Here is a 14,677-nt window from a genome sequence, read left to right as displayed (position 1 = left end):
CCTTTCCAGGTGTTGATTAGCAGTGTGCCATTGCCCATGACAGCACAGATCACTGAATACGGTTCTTGAACTCATTTATGCCAGATCTTTGGACTGATGAAAACCATAAAAGACCTGAAGGTCTTGGACTGCAGTTTGTGCTGCTGAAGTAATTGGCCATGTTTAAAGAAATATGCAAGTGTGTGTAATAAGACACATAAACAGTTTGCATGTGCTCTTTCCATCTGTCACTCCACGCAGAGCTTTGATTATTCAACTCACTGCTATTTTTTAACATCTTATTTTTGAATAATATCTAAAATGATTATATTTTGTAAATCTGAGAGCAATTGTATTAAAAATAAAACAGCAATTCAAAAGAGTGTTTAGAAAATTTTGATCCTCAATAAATTCTACATTTAAAAGCAGTTCCATGCCAGCCACTGAAATTTTTGTTGTGGAGATTGTTTCACTGGATAGATGTGTTGCCGCATCTGTTGCTCCTTTAGTCCCTAAGACAGCAGGATTTAAAAATGCCTCATATTTCCATGGCTGGCATAAAGTTTACTATGGACCTAACCTAAAATTGCAGGCTTATTAGTGCAAGACATATTACTTCTAGAGCTACATTTATTTTTAGTGGCTTCAGTGTCCCCTGCATTAGGCATGTAAGGTTTGAGGTGTTGCAGTGTTTTTAGCTTTACAATAATTTGTTGAAAAAGACTTAGAAAAGGTTTTAAAGGGTTTTCTCTAATCCATTAAAATGATTTCTTTCTTTATCACTGCCAACTGGAATATGCCATGATGAATCAGTTTATAATAGCTTATGGCACTGCTCCATCATATGACAGCTCTTTGCATTCTTTAACAACATCTTATACAGCTGTAATATATATATATAGAAGAAAAAATGTACAATACAATAATAGTTTTATGAAATTAATGAGAAAGACAATACTTTTATCTTTGTAATACAATTATATTATTGTCATATGCAAAGGGTTTCATATGTAACACGTGTAGCTCTGCTTTCCCCTGAGGAAATATGATCATGGCTAACTGCAGAACAGTGCACTGTCTCAGCTTTAAGGGGGTGACATGAAAAACAGAGCTGAACTAGTATGGCCACTGCAGTATTTAAAAATGTCTAATTAAAAATTGTTTCTTATTGGTAGCATGATATTGACAGTGGTGGCTTGAAAATGCATTACATTGAGGTTATGCACACATCATGGTTAAGTGCTTCAGTGTGTATCCCACTCTCCCATTCATATTGAGCTCTGCCACTTCTTGATCTAGAAATTAAACACATCTGTTACCTTAAATTAAGAAAGATTAAAAAGGATAATAAGCCTTAACTTAGTGAAAGTCAAATTTGCATCGGCTCCCCAGAAGAAAGAAAACTTCTATAATTCCCCTCTTTAGTTTTCATGATAATATGGAATACTTCTGATTTGTTGCTGTATTTACACAATCTACTATTTTATCAACTTTCAATATTCAGGCAGAAAAAAAGAAAAAAGTGCATTGAAACAACTCATGCTATTTTAATTGACAGTGGAAAATATACAGTGTTAATCATCTCACTTTTGGATTACAATGAAGTATAGTATATTGTTTTCATTTTCACTGGGCGGTTTATTAAAATAAAAATTATAAATAAAGGTTGTGTTTTGTATTGCCAAATTCAGATTTTTTTTTTTCGTTTCATGGTTTGTATATTACATACACATAAAAGAGGAAGAATATAGTGATGGTGTTTAAATCATCTGTCATCACTGGGGTTGGAATCTATATGAACTGGAGCAATTTAGACTTTAGAAACAGCATGTTATGATTGTTTTTGTTTCCATGAGACAAAAAAGCCAGATGCTTTCATACTTCTCAGAGGAAAAATATTATTGTCAATCAAGTCTCTGATGTGCCGAGAAAGAGGAAGTCTAGGAGCCTTTTAATCTTCCAGAGAAGAGAGACAATACTGCCATTCATATTAACTGTAATATACAGTAAGGGTTATCTTCTCTGCATGCATATTTTGGTATTGTTATAAAAGGGAGGGAGGGGTGATCAACAAAAGAGGCAGTTAAATGAGAGTTAAGTGCTTTAACATAATTATACTGAGTCCTGACACCATATTGAGTACCAGAAATCAAAAGTTCTAGATACTAAATAACTAATCCTCTACAGGTGATCTTGCCTTCTAAACATTTTTTAATCCTTCAGAAAAATGCATTCAAATAAACAAGACAAAGTCAGGCAACCAACAAAGCTTAAATAGTTCCACCAAAATGCCAAAATAAGAATACAGCACGTGTCCCTAAATTTAATGTATGTCCCTTAAAGGGGAACTGCAGCACTATTTTAATACAGTAATTTGAGGTTAGAAAGAATTGGCATTGGTGAGTGCATTTCAAACCACAATTAAAATAAAATGTACCTAGCACGTGTAATACCTTCAGTTTGACCAAATTTCCAGGTATGCACAGCGTGATATTCCTATCATTATCTGTGATTTAGAACGAGGCAACAAAACCTCCAGTGACATGAACTGTCCCTGTTACATTGTAAACAAGCAGGCTTGTGAATACTGTACATCTCTTTTAATCCAACAGAAATATTGCTTTTCGTTGTATAACCATTTAATGCTTACTGTTTAATGCACATTTTAATTTAAGTCTTAGACATAATTATGATATGTCTTGACATTATTTGGTATGTTCTTAAATTCACATATGTGTGATAGTATATTTTTTATTTAAAAAGACAAAATAAAATTTACAGCATTTTGCAAATGTGGTGCAGTCATACAGACTTGTGCATTTCATGGATTTGGATTTAATGTGCTTTGAAGTTTTTTCACTCTCAAACCAAACTAAAACACACACTTATTAAAGACACCAAGAAAAGATCAGATTGTATGGATCAGTTCCCTCTATAACTATTAAACATTTTAACTTCAAATTAATAATCCCCTCCTTTTAACTTATTTTGTAGCATAAGAGTGACTTTGTTTTTATCGTGTATAAACACATCTAATAAAGAGACATAGAAGTTAGACATTTATTTTAAACTGTATGTATAATAATGTGTTGCCTTATGGCTGATGGAACTGTAATCATTCTTAAAGTGTTAGAATTTACTATGCTGTTCATCAAGGGCTGAAAGAGGGAGTATTTCACTATATAATTAAAATGCTGAAGCCTAACCCACAGATTACTGATTTCTGTATAATCCTCTTTCTGGTTAAACCAGTTTCTTTTTAGTGCCTGGATGATAGAACAGCTTGCTTTTCCTTTTCTCAGCAAATTTCTCCTCATAGTGCATCACACTTCACGTTAAATTTGCTTGTTCAACATTACCAATGTCACTTCAAAATACAGCACTGAAGTTAGTCACAAGTAGGTGAAACGCAGAAATTTCTTCTGAATGCTTTTCAATGATATTTGAATCTATAGCATGCTTCCCAGATCTGTATTATAGTTCAAAGAGTATTCAAGCAGAGTAAAACGAGGAAAAACCAATCCTTTGAAATTCTGGAACTCTGGAGGTGAAGTAATTGTTTAGAAAAACAAGTAATAGGTTTATTCCATGCTGAAAAGAGAAGAAAACACAACGTTTCGGCTGTGGAGCCTTCTTTGGGTGTGAGAAAGACCGAGCAGACAGCAAAGATTAAAAAGCACAGGAGAACAAAAGCTGGGAGAGTGGAGGAGGTGGGAGCAGGGGAGGGGCAGAGAGGCCACTCAGGTGGTGTCTAGTGGAGAGAGGTGAAGAGAGGGATGAAGTCTAAACCTGCATGTGAATAGAGAAGATTACACGAAAACAAGTTTGTCATTGAGAGAAGGGGGAAGGTGTGAACCAAGTTTCAGGATAACTTGTTTCTGATGTCTTTCTGCTATGGGACCAAAGAAACCCTTCTTTGAGAACGCAGGTGGAGAGATCTTGGAGAAATCTTTAATCTTTACAGCCCTAACATGTTCTCTGAAGTGGTCTCCTAATTCCCTTCCGGTTTCCCCAACGTAGATAGCTGGGCATATCCTGCAAGAGATACAGTAAATGATGTTGCTAGAGGTACAAGAGCTCTGTTTCAGGGGAAAGTGCCTGCTGTTGATGGTCATCGAGGGCGGTCAAGGGAGCTGTGAACAAGAAGGGTACGCAGATTAGGTGGTCGGCAGTATGAGATGATGGGGTGGTCAGAAAATAGGGCCCCAGTGGAGGGATCAGCCTGTAGGAAGGAAAGGCTATCCTGAGTGGCCTCTTTCCCTCTCCCCTGCTCCCACGTCCTCCACTCTCCCAGTATTTGTTCTCCTATGCTTTTTAATCTTTGCTGTCTGCCCTGTCTTTCTCACACCTGAAGAAGGCTCCACAGCCGAAACGTTATGTTTTCTTTCTTCTCTTTTCGGCGTGGAATAAACTGATGCAGCTACCAACCTGAACTAATTGTTTAGTATCTAACAATGATCTTCTCTCAGGGCTGTATTATTGTTCATCATAATATTACTTTATTGTTGGTATGTTTAACATTAAAAACATCTGTACATGAACCTTTCAGTTAAGAAAATCAAAACAATATTAAATTCCGAGTCACTGAAAAGGGAAAGATTTTTTAAAGCCGGATTAACGTTCACACTATCCTACATTTGTAGATGTTAGCATAGTAGTTATAAACAGTAACTGAACTCTAGTTCAATTTTGTAAAGTACAAATTGTGCAAATAGTAGCACTGCAAAATTTTGTTTAAACCATTTTCTTGTCATTGTGATGGTATTTTTCATTAACTTAATTTTTCTTTGTGTGTGCTTTTCTGTGTGTGTATCTGTCAAAGCAATCTTATAGGTTTTCAGTTTTGAGGTCTAAGTTATTTTAACTGTTTTCTACAGACATATTTGGCTTAAATCAGCAAATGAATTCCCACATGGCCAGAAACTGTACTATACTTGAACCCTGGTAGTGAAAGATGGGAGCAGTACTGCCAATGCTCTGCTAGTGTTGTATAAAACATTCTTTAATTATATACTGGAAAAAAAGAATAGTTACTGCAAATATACCATGCTGCAGAATGACTGTCCTAATATTTATAGGGACTGGATTTCCTATAGGACTTTTAGTGTAAAAAAGTATATTAATCTGAAGTGTATCTTTTTTTTTCATTGATAACCAAATTGGTGACTCTTCAGGTATGATGGGGAAGAGTGATGGATGGGAAAGTGCATTCACCAAGATATATTTATTTATAAATTTAAATTATATATCTGATCTGTAAACATGTTTCAAATCATCAGTCGTAACATTATCCCATGTTCAGTTCTTGTATGCACTGACAAAGCAATTCCTGTGGCTATTGCGTGTTGGAATACTGCTTTTTCAACACTTTCCCAAGGCTGGGCTTTTACAAAAAAGAGCACTAATTCCATTGGTGAAAGAAATAAGATCTTTTAAAAGTTAAAATTTAGAAGGCTATTTTTTTTCAGCAGGAGACACGTCTTGCTTGAGGTTAATGGGGGTAGATCCCCACATCTATTGGATAGTTGATGTTGTGAATGAAATTTGCTCTTGAAATGCCTACATCATTCTTGAACAAATAATTGCAATATTTTTCTCTTCTCTTAAAATATTCTCTCCCATTTTTTTGTTTTTTTTTTGTCACAGTTGCATTTTAAGCACTCTTTTCTGTCACATTATTGTTGCCATAGACTTAATTTATCTATGAGGAAACATGAATTATGCAAAAGGTATGTCCCTTGATTTTAGAATATTTTTGTAAGAGTCAGTCAAGTTGTAAGTGCTCCTATCTTTCACCATGAAAAGCAAAACAGGCTAAACTGGAACGTTGGCATTATGGGCTTTGTGCTGCTCAGACATCTCTTGATGCCTGGCAACCCTGATGTCATACAGCTGGAGAGATTTCACTTAATCAGTACTATTGATGTATTTGACAAAGGGAGACTTCTAAAGCTCAACAAGTTGCGGAAAACCCAGCTGTTGACTTCCACTGTTGATCATTCTGTCTCCCCTTTGTCTTTCAAATGAATCAGATCTGTGAGTGAGAACTGAGTGATATTCGAACTCGTTGACACTGTAAGCTTTGTGTTAATGTTGCAGTGCCCTTACTTTGTGCCAGATCAAAGTCTTCCTAACTGAACTACAGAAGGCTTTATTTGCAATGGTGTAAATCAAGAAATGACATTTAAAGCTAGTTAAAGCTTGTTTCCATTTTTTAGAGGGATTTTTTAAAGGTAGATTTGGAATTGAATGTTAATGATATGAGGATTTAACTCTCATAAGACAGAGATTTCACAGTTTATGATTACTGTGATTTTAAGAATGCAGTATTTGTAAATATATATTTTAAATTTGGTAATGTTTTTGTTTTATTTAATACACTTTAATTGCCATGCTATAACAATGAAGAAATCTATAATATACCATATCAGAAGAATATTTTGAGGCAATAGAGTAGACAAACTCCTGTATGGAAAAAGATTTGGTCGGATAATAATACTGTAGTGTTTAGAGCTCTTTATCTCTTTAAAACAAATGTTACTCTGATACTGCGGACATAAAGAAAATGAATCCATTATTTTAAAAAATGCCTTAACATGCAGAAACTACCTGCAGTGAAGTACTTTGTGAGTTTGTGCTTTCAATGGTGAACACTTGTACATTATAAAGGAATTTTTCCATTTCACTGATTTAATTGGATTGGCAGGATAACACTGGCATGCAAACAGATAACAATCTTGATTAGTAGCTATTGTTGCTTATCTACTTTGACCAAAAGGGCAGGATCTCTCCAATTCATTTCCTTTTTGTGTGGGGTCATGCTTGCTTTCCCATACTAAAAAGGCCTTCAGGTTGTTGATTCCTTCTGGAATCATGGGTCATGGGGCTTGGGTCATGTCTCCTTTAATCCTGTAATGAAGGACAATTATAGCAGTTAATTTACTGAATTTGCCATAGTCAAATCTCTGGACAAACATATATTAGGTACCTACTGTATTTGAACCAGTCATTTTTTAATATTGATCAACAATTGTTGGTGTACAGACAACAAACACAGCAGGTATATTCTAGTGCTTTCCAGTGTATTAAGCAGGTGTTGGTAAATGTAGGGTTGCAGTCTCATTACATACAACCCGTCATAAGTGTTTTTTAGTTTGGCTTATCTTTACCTCAGGTCGGGTAATAGGACATCAAGCTGTAGCTTGAGTAGCATAGTCTCACAGATGTAGTAGTATCACAAAATTATTTAGGTTATGGGTACATATTGGTTGATTCAGCCAATGAATTCAACATGGACATCCATGTTCTGAATGCTTCTAACCCACTCTGAAACAAGAGATTACTAATGTTTTTAGTAGCATGTGGTGAGTACTATAAAAAAGTTATACTTCAGAGTAGGGCTGGGCGATGTGACCTCAAAACAATATAGCGATAATTTCACACATTTACCTCAATAACGATAAATTAACGATAATTCTTTTTGAAAACCTTGAAATTATATGATTACGTGATATGCTGAAAGATCATGTATTAAATATGCAAAACTATTAAAGCTGTACACACCTCATCTTATCTCAATGTCTGTCATCAATCTTGCTTGGCAGTCTTTTACTTTTTTTGGCCATGCACTCTTCGTATTCCACGACATGGTTGTGTTTCAGGTGATGAAACAAGTTGCTCGTGTTTCGTTTGGTTTTCCGACAGAGTTTACATCTGACTTCTCTTTGTTTAGTATCCTGTTTGATGAAGCCAAAATATGACCAAACAATCGCCACTACATCTTATTTAGATACCAGCTTGTCTTCGTTTGTACTTGAGTCATCCCTGCCTGACTGGGGTTCAGCATAAGCGCTCATTTGCGTTTTGAATGACGAACGAAGGTTGGACGAGGCAGAAGCATGTGACTGGATATGAGGACTGGGTGTTGTAGTTTTTTAAGGGGACCGCTCATGAAAGTACACAGTGGGGAAAGCTTTTACCGAACATACCAACATAAGCAAAATTATTCAGTATATCGCTCAGCCCTACTTCAGTGTACTACATTTGTGTCTTGCAGGCAGATCAACTCATGTTTGCTCTACACTTTGTGAAAGGGATGCATCCTGAGCTTTTCCAAGAAAATGTAAGTACAATGTGATGGGTACATAAGCAATAATAGTCCATTTCAGATTGCTCACTTCATTAATACACCACACAGGAACCTTTTACAACCATGTAATCGTTCCTATTGAGTGGAATTGATTGTCAATGGTAGTCACTCTTATCAATAGTATCAGTAATAATACAATGATGATGACCAGCATCTCCGTATTTCATGATAGCTGAGATTGCTGTACCACTAACACATTTTTATTCCCTAGCATATCTTCACTCATAATGTATCCTATGCAATTTAACTACAGACAAAAACTGCAAATAAAAGCACTTTTTCTTTAAAACTTTTTTTTTTTCATTTAGGAATGGGATGCCTTCACAGGATTGATTGTTGGTGATACGATCAGAAAAACAGTATGTACAGTACTGCTTACCTGAGTTTTATTTTTTTATCTGTTATATTTTGCATTGTAGTCTGTCCAAACATATTCTTACAAATAATCATTGTTGCAATACAACCAATGAAGTAATTATCTTTGTGACTGATAAAAGATGCAATAATTGCATAAACTGATAAGGAGCAAAAAGTTTTATCCAACATATTTCTTTTTGTTTTGTTTCTTGCTGTGTTAAGGATACACACAAATCTCTGAGAGAACAGATTCCATCATGGATTGACCAGGACAGAGTAGGAGCAGTGGCATTATTCAAGGTACTGAAACTGGAACAGCAAAAACTATTATTTTGCAATTATACTTTGAAACAAGTGTCAATCAGGTAAAAAAGGCTACCACATTGTTCTTCCATTATATTATGATTATTATCTATTTTATTTATCAGTCAATTTCAATTTGGTAGTTCAAATGGAAATGTTTGTTACTTATCAAATGAATTAGTATTTTAACACCAATTTGTTATGCATATTTTATTAAGTTCAAAGTTGTGTTAACTTGATTTACAGTCTACGATATTTGCATCTAATTGATGCATTTGCATGAAAATGTAAACTTGTGTTTAAGTGTAAAACAGTGTTAATTATCCACATCGTTCTAGGAGTTAATTTGCTTCCAGAACATTTTGGTTTTAAATGAGCAAATGTAAGGAATTGGAATGCTAACAGTCTTAAAGTAACACACTGTACATTGGTACAAAAATAATGGTGTTCCTGGTAGATGTGATTGCAGCTATAAATGTATGTTTAACTTTGGAAGCCTCACATTGACAATTTTGCCCCCTGAATAGTCCTGCCCCAACATATTAAAATATAGACGCAGGTTCAAATTTAAATTCAGATGTGAGTAATGAGGTTAATCTCAGTAAAAGATATTTGATTAAGATGCTTGCAGTCTAATCCTGCGATTTAGTATGTGCATGGTATCGCTAAAGAACTAATACTAGTCAATACCACAATAACTATGTGACTAATTGTGTCCCTTTGTGTCTAATTTTTAAACAAGTTATTGAAAATCAGCACTGATAAGAAAAGTGACAGTTGGATTTCATCTTCCTTGTGTGTCTCACTGAAAGTCTCTGACAAGTAATAGAATGTTTTTGCTGCTGTCCTGACATTTTTTGGCCTGTCTTCAGAGGTTAACTCATAGCTGTAGTGATTCTTATCTGAAGGTCAACAGCTGGGATATGGCCCTGGAAAGAATTTCTCAGTTTTATGGAAGGCTTCCGTCTGTTTTCATATTTGTGTTTATTTTATCACCAATATGAAAAGGAACGCTTGTAAAAATGTGAAATCTGTAAGACAAATTTATATTGCACAAGCTGCTTTTTTAAATGTTCTCCTTTGGTAGTATAAAAATGTCTGGGGAGAAGATTACATCTAAAAATGTTCACAATCAGTTTACAACTTCATATATATATATTTGCAGTAAGATGTATTGTTACATTTTGATACCAACACATATTAAGTAAAATTTTAAAAAGCTTTAGTGTGAAGTGTAATTTTTGTGTTTTGTTAATTAAGTATGCTGTTTTGATGGTCTGTCAAACCCTGATAGCATCTTCACCATAAGGTTGCACATCCAATTTTTCTGGCACCATTTCTTTCTGGGAATATAAAAATATAAACTGCTCAGTTTCTGCTCCAGCTGTTGCGAGGTGGGGGAGCACTAAAAAAACACCTTAGAGACCTTTATTAGCTTGCAGGTGCATAAGATTGGTATTTATAGGGCTTCTGAGAGTTGACAGATCAACGCAGAAATGCACAAAGGATTTCTACACTGTTTTTCATAAGGAATGATCCTCTTTTTTAATAGCTTGAATCTTTAGACTCCAAATACCAAGAAATGCTAATTAATTGCAAAAATAGTAAAATGTTATTTAAGAACTATTTTTAGAAGTCTATACGTTGAATCTAATTCTACCACTACTTGCTGCATTCAGGCAAAAAATAAAATTCCTAAAACCTTATCTTATGCCTTCATGTTCTTTTGTTCTTAAAAAAAGTCTTTTACTTTGCTACAATTTAACTGATGAAACAGGATAAGCTTGCTTTTGTGTAGTTTTTTTTTCTAAGTCATGGACTTTGACTGCATGATTGAAAGTTTGTCTTGGAAGGTTTTGATAGCATTTTTTAAGGCTTTCATTTTCTGAAGGTTTTTGGCTGGTTGGTTTTCTGAAGGTTAACAGAATTTGAATAACTTCTCAGTCCCAGGTCCTGAATTCCACCCAGTTTTTGATTGTAAATATTTAATTGCATATTTCTGAATTGTATGCATCTCATTTTTTTCAAACTCTGTTTCAGAACACTTTCCCATCCTTGTATCAGAATTTATGTCTGGATGATGCAGATCTCTGGGTTACATTCTCCCGCAGTTCAGCCTGTGAACAGGACTTCCCACCTTCTGTTGTAAAGAAAATATCACCGTTTCAGCAGGTGAGTCTTAAATTTACTCCACATTCTCTAATTGAGTTGGCATAGATTGTTGGAGGGGTGTGTCTTTCACTGTCACTGAAAATTCTTATGTGTCCAGTATAGGATTTGACCTGTTTTCTAAACAAGCTCATTTACTGGCTGAGCCACTTGGATGCCCTTGGCAAAAGTTAAATTTAATAGTTCCCTCAAGGAAGTTTCTTGACAAGTCTTTTTGACAGAGAATCGATTCACACGTTCTATAAGAGTTAAGAAAATGTTTTTGTTTGTTCTTCCTGTTCCTTTTCATAAAAGGTCCTCACTGTCCAAGCAATCCGGCCAGACAGACTTCAAAGTGCTATGGCTTTCTTTGCATCCCAGGCTCTGGGTGAGTTGTTTTGCTTTCCTGGAACATTTTGGCAGCTGCACAAAGGGTTTTATTTTCACCTTACATCTTGTAGATTCATTGGATTTTTTTCTGTTGTGCATTTGATCTGGGTACTTGTTGTGAACCAAATTATATCGTTATCTCAGCCTGCATGTAATTTCCGTTCCAGGATGCCTAACACCAGGATGTCATATTGTTTCCACAGTAGATACAGTAGTTAAAGCTTATTCTGGTCTCCCCATGCACACATTTTTTGCTTTATTTTCATTTGTTTATGTAGCACTTCACTTATCGCCATATTCATATATTTTACTGCCAAGTTTACACTCATTCATTTTAGAATTAAACGCATTTTAGAATTTAGAGTTAAAAGAATGTCATAGAATAGGAGTTTGTTACACACTATTGCAGTCTAATTTCATTGTTAGTGATCATGTCTGAGCCATATGGTTCCACTGCAATACATTAAGATGTGATGTTTTGTGTTATATCCTTCAATTTATAAAAAAAACTGAAATAACAGCTGGAATTCTAGCAGTGGGAATTGTTTGTTTTCCCATTCTAAACAATTCTAGTGACTTTCTTAAAAATAAATGAACATTTTACCGCTGTAACAACAACAAAATAGTGTTCTACTGAAGTAGCTGTTATTTTAAATATGCATTTAGTGTTTGTGAATACATTACTTCATGTTTTTGTATACATTAATTATCTGAATTGTGAAGTCATTCATTCACTTGTAAAGTATGGTCATATTGGGTAAAAAGAACCATATATTTAGGTGATTTTTTTGCCTTATAATAAATCTTCTGATGAGTATGATGATTACTACTGATTTATGTATTTGGTGATTTGTTACAACTTCGACTAAATTAGAAACAAAATAAACAAACAGTGTTTGGCTTACTGCTATTGATTTTAACCTAATGAGTCAGCATTACCGAGGGATCTGTCACAAGAGGTCATTGATCACAGTCAGAATTAACACTGTCCAGTCTTTGTTAGCTGAAGATCTGGTTGTTCTGCAGCAGGTATATTGTGATATTTCTGGTTTTTTTTTGCAATCTAAGGTTGTGAATCACATGTTCATCTTTGTGAAATACCTGGAATACTGAAATCTTTCACTACTGTGACATGTTTACTGTATGTAGTATGAGACCTTAGGATATAATGCTTTTGATTTAATTGACCTGCATTCTTGTGCTTTTGACCTCTGGTTCAAAAGCTAATCCTTCCCACCTTGTTGTGAATGTTACTTATTATTGGTTATCCATGATTATTTTCTGTGATATTGCTGTGTAATATAACACATTTTCCTGTTTTACAAGTCATGTTATTGATTAATCATTAATACATACCTTTGCAACTGGTGCCTAAAAGAAACCATACTTTTACATGTTAAGATTCAGAAATTTGACTTAAAACTGAAACGTAATATTTAATTTCATAATAAGGCATGCAGTACAAATACAATGTAGCCATTGGATTATTGGTTTACTTAAAAGGATTCATTATGATTTAAGCTCATATACTAGAGGAGGGGTTGGCAACATTTGCAGGCAGTATACCAAGAATTTGCAATGTCTACTTTCAAGGTGTTGACGTGTCAGACAAAGAAAGAGGCCAATGCATGCAGTTACTTTCTGTAGCTGAACACAGTACACATTTAAGGGGAATGATCATGAACATTGTGGTTGATATTTTATAGCACTGATCAGATTTTAAATTAATAGAACTTCATATAAATGAATTCAAAGTGAAGTACAGAGCAGTGAAAGAAGTGCAAGTACCTTGTATTCCCAGTTGTAAACCAAAAGAAATGACACATTAGTTACTTAGCAGGACAGTTAAAATACATAACTTATAGAGAGTAAAGTTTTTAATTAACATTCATTTTGAATTAACTCTGGCTGAATCTTTTAAATATCTAACTGCAGTGTATTACCAATCATAATTAAGTTCAAATAGTGTATGTCTTTTAATCACTGAGGTGCAGATGTCAACAGTGATGTTCTACCTGATGATCGCTATGGTCAAGTTGAAATTGCTGCTGATCTGTACCAACCACCAAAGGCAATGGGTCTTTGACATTGCCAAGCTCAGTTCTGTTGATCTGAAGAAGGATATTTTATCATCAAGGTCAGGAATCACTTCAGTGTATTAGCCAATGTAGAATATCAAGACATCTTAAACAAAATGAACATACACAAAAAGCTAAGGAAGTAATTGAGAAAGGACAAGCAGTGGTTTACAATTGAAATGTGGAAGTTGAAAAGAGATGGCTTAGGAAAACCGAATACTAAACCAACCAGGCTGATTGAACAGGCTGAAAACCAATAGAAGGTAAGCAGAAAAAATGTAAAACAAGATAAGAGAGCCTTTGTCCAGGAATTTGCAAGAGTGGCAGACCTGGCTACAGCAGGAGCAAAATTTAATCTCGTATATAAAATCACTATTCAGTTCTAATGTATAATATTAATCATACCACACCGGCCGAGAATAAATAAGAAAAGATTAATAACACTAGAAAGAGAACAAGCTAAAAGATGATTCCTGCACTTTGCAGAGGTTCTAAATTGTAACTGATGGTCCAGCTAATCTTTTCAATGACATTGTTGACATTGATACCAACCTGTCTATTATAGCCCTCAATTTCATAGAAAAGTGGCAAAGTCATACCAGAAGCCTGGAGTAAAAACACCATTATTTAACTGCCAAAACTGTAACTTTGACAACTGAGAAATCACACTCCTTTCTAAGACAAGCAACATCTTCTGTGTAGTTCTTCCCTATTTCAATACACTTAGTGGTTTGAAGTGAAGTCTTGAGTGCAGCAGGCCCAAATTCTTTTCCTGTTTCTTTTCACCATTGACTGGGATGTGTGTCAAACAGCATTAGACCATCACAGGAAAATTCAGTGGACCCACTTTTTGCTTTCTTTGAGACAGTTTTAATGGTGATACAGCTTACAAGAACCAAATAAAAGATGTCTTCCCAACAATAGCCCTATTTATGGCTTACAGACCATTGCAGAGAAGCATGCTATGTTCTAGTACAGGGGTCGGCAATCCCTAGCTCACCTCAAAGTGTAGCCTCTAAAGACGTTTGCATGGCATGCAAGCCCATTTTACATTACATTTAATTCTCCTATGTTGCACAAAAGAGACCGATAAATAAAATAAAGCATAATACATAATGCCTGAAAAATATTAAAGTTTCTGTGCAAAATAATGTCCCCAATCCTTAGGACCACATACCACTGGAATTAAAGAAAATAAACTTCAACTTGCCCATGATTTTAAACATGGCTCTAAATGCACTGTGCTAATGTATTATATATAAAAATGGCATCA

The 14,677-nt window shown here is 34.9% G+C and overlaps 1 protein-coding gene across 1 annotated transcript in view; it reads left to right on the top strand.

The window, feature by feature from the left end:
- dync2h1 (dynein cytoplasmic 2 heavy chain 1) overlaps nt 1-14,677 on the top strand; it is a 149,057-nt gene that overhangs the window by 65,846 nt on the left and 68,534 nt on the right. Inside the window, exons 73-77 of the mRNA XM_088921156.1 lie at nt 8,036-8,101; nt 8,437-8,487; nt 8,708-8,785; nt 10,829-10,960; nt 11,252-11,324. Coding sequence (XP_088777282.1) covers nt 8,036-8,101; nt 8,437-8,487; nt 8,708-8,785; nt 10,829-10,960; nt 11,252-11,324 — 400 coding nt within the window. The remainder of the gene's footprint in view (nt 1-8,035; nt 8,102-8,436; nt 8,488-8,707; nt 8,786-10,828; nt 10,961-11,251; nt 11,325-14,677) is intronic.

Source organism: Atractosteus spatula, chromosome 7 (assembly GCF_055471065.1).
Source record: "Atractosteus spatula isolate fAtrSpa1 chromosome 7, fAtrSpa1.hap1, whole genome shotgun sequence".
Lineage (NCBI taxonomy): Eukaryota > Metazoa > Chordata > Actinopteri > Semionotiformes > Lepisosteidae > Atractosteus > Atractosteus spatula.
Note: the sequence above shows the minus strand (reverse complement) of the source record. Positions and strands in the feature narration are given on the sequence as shown.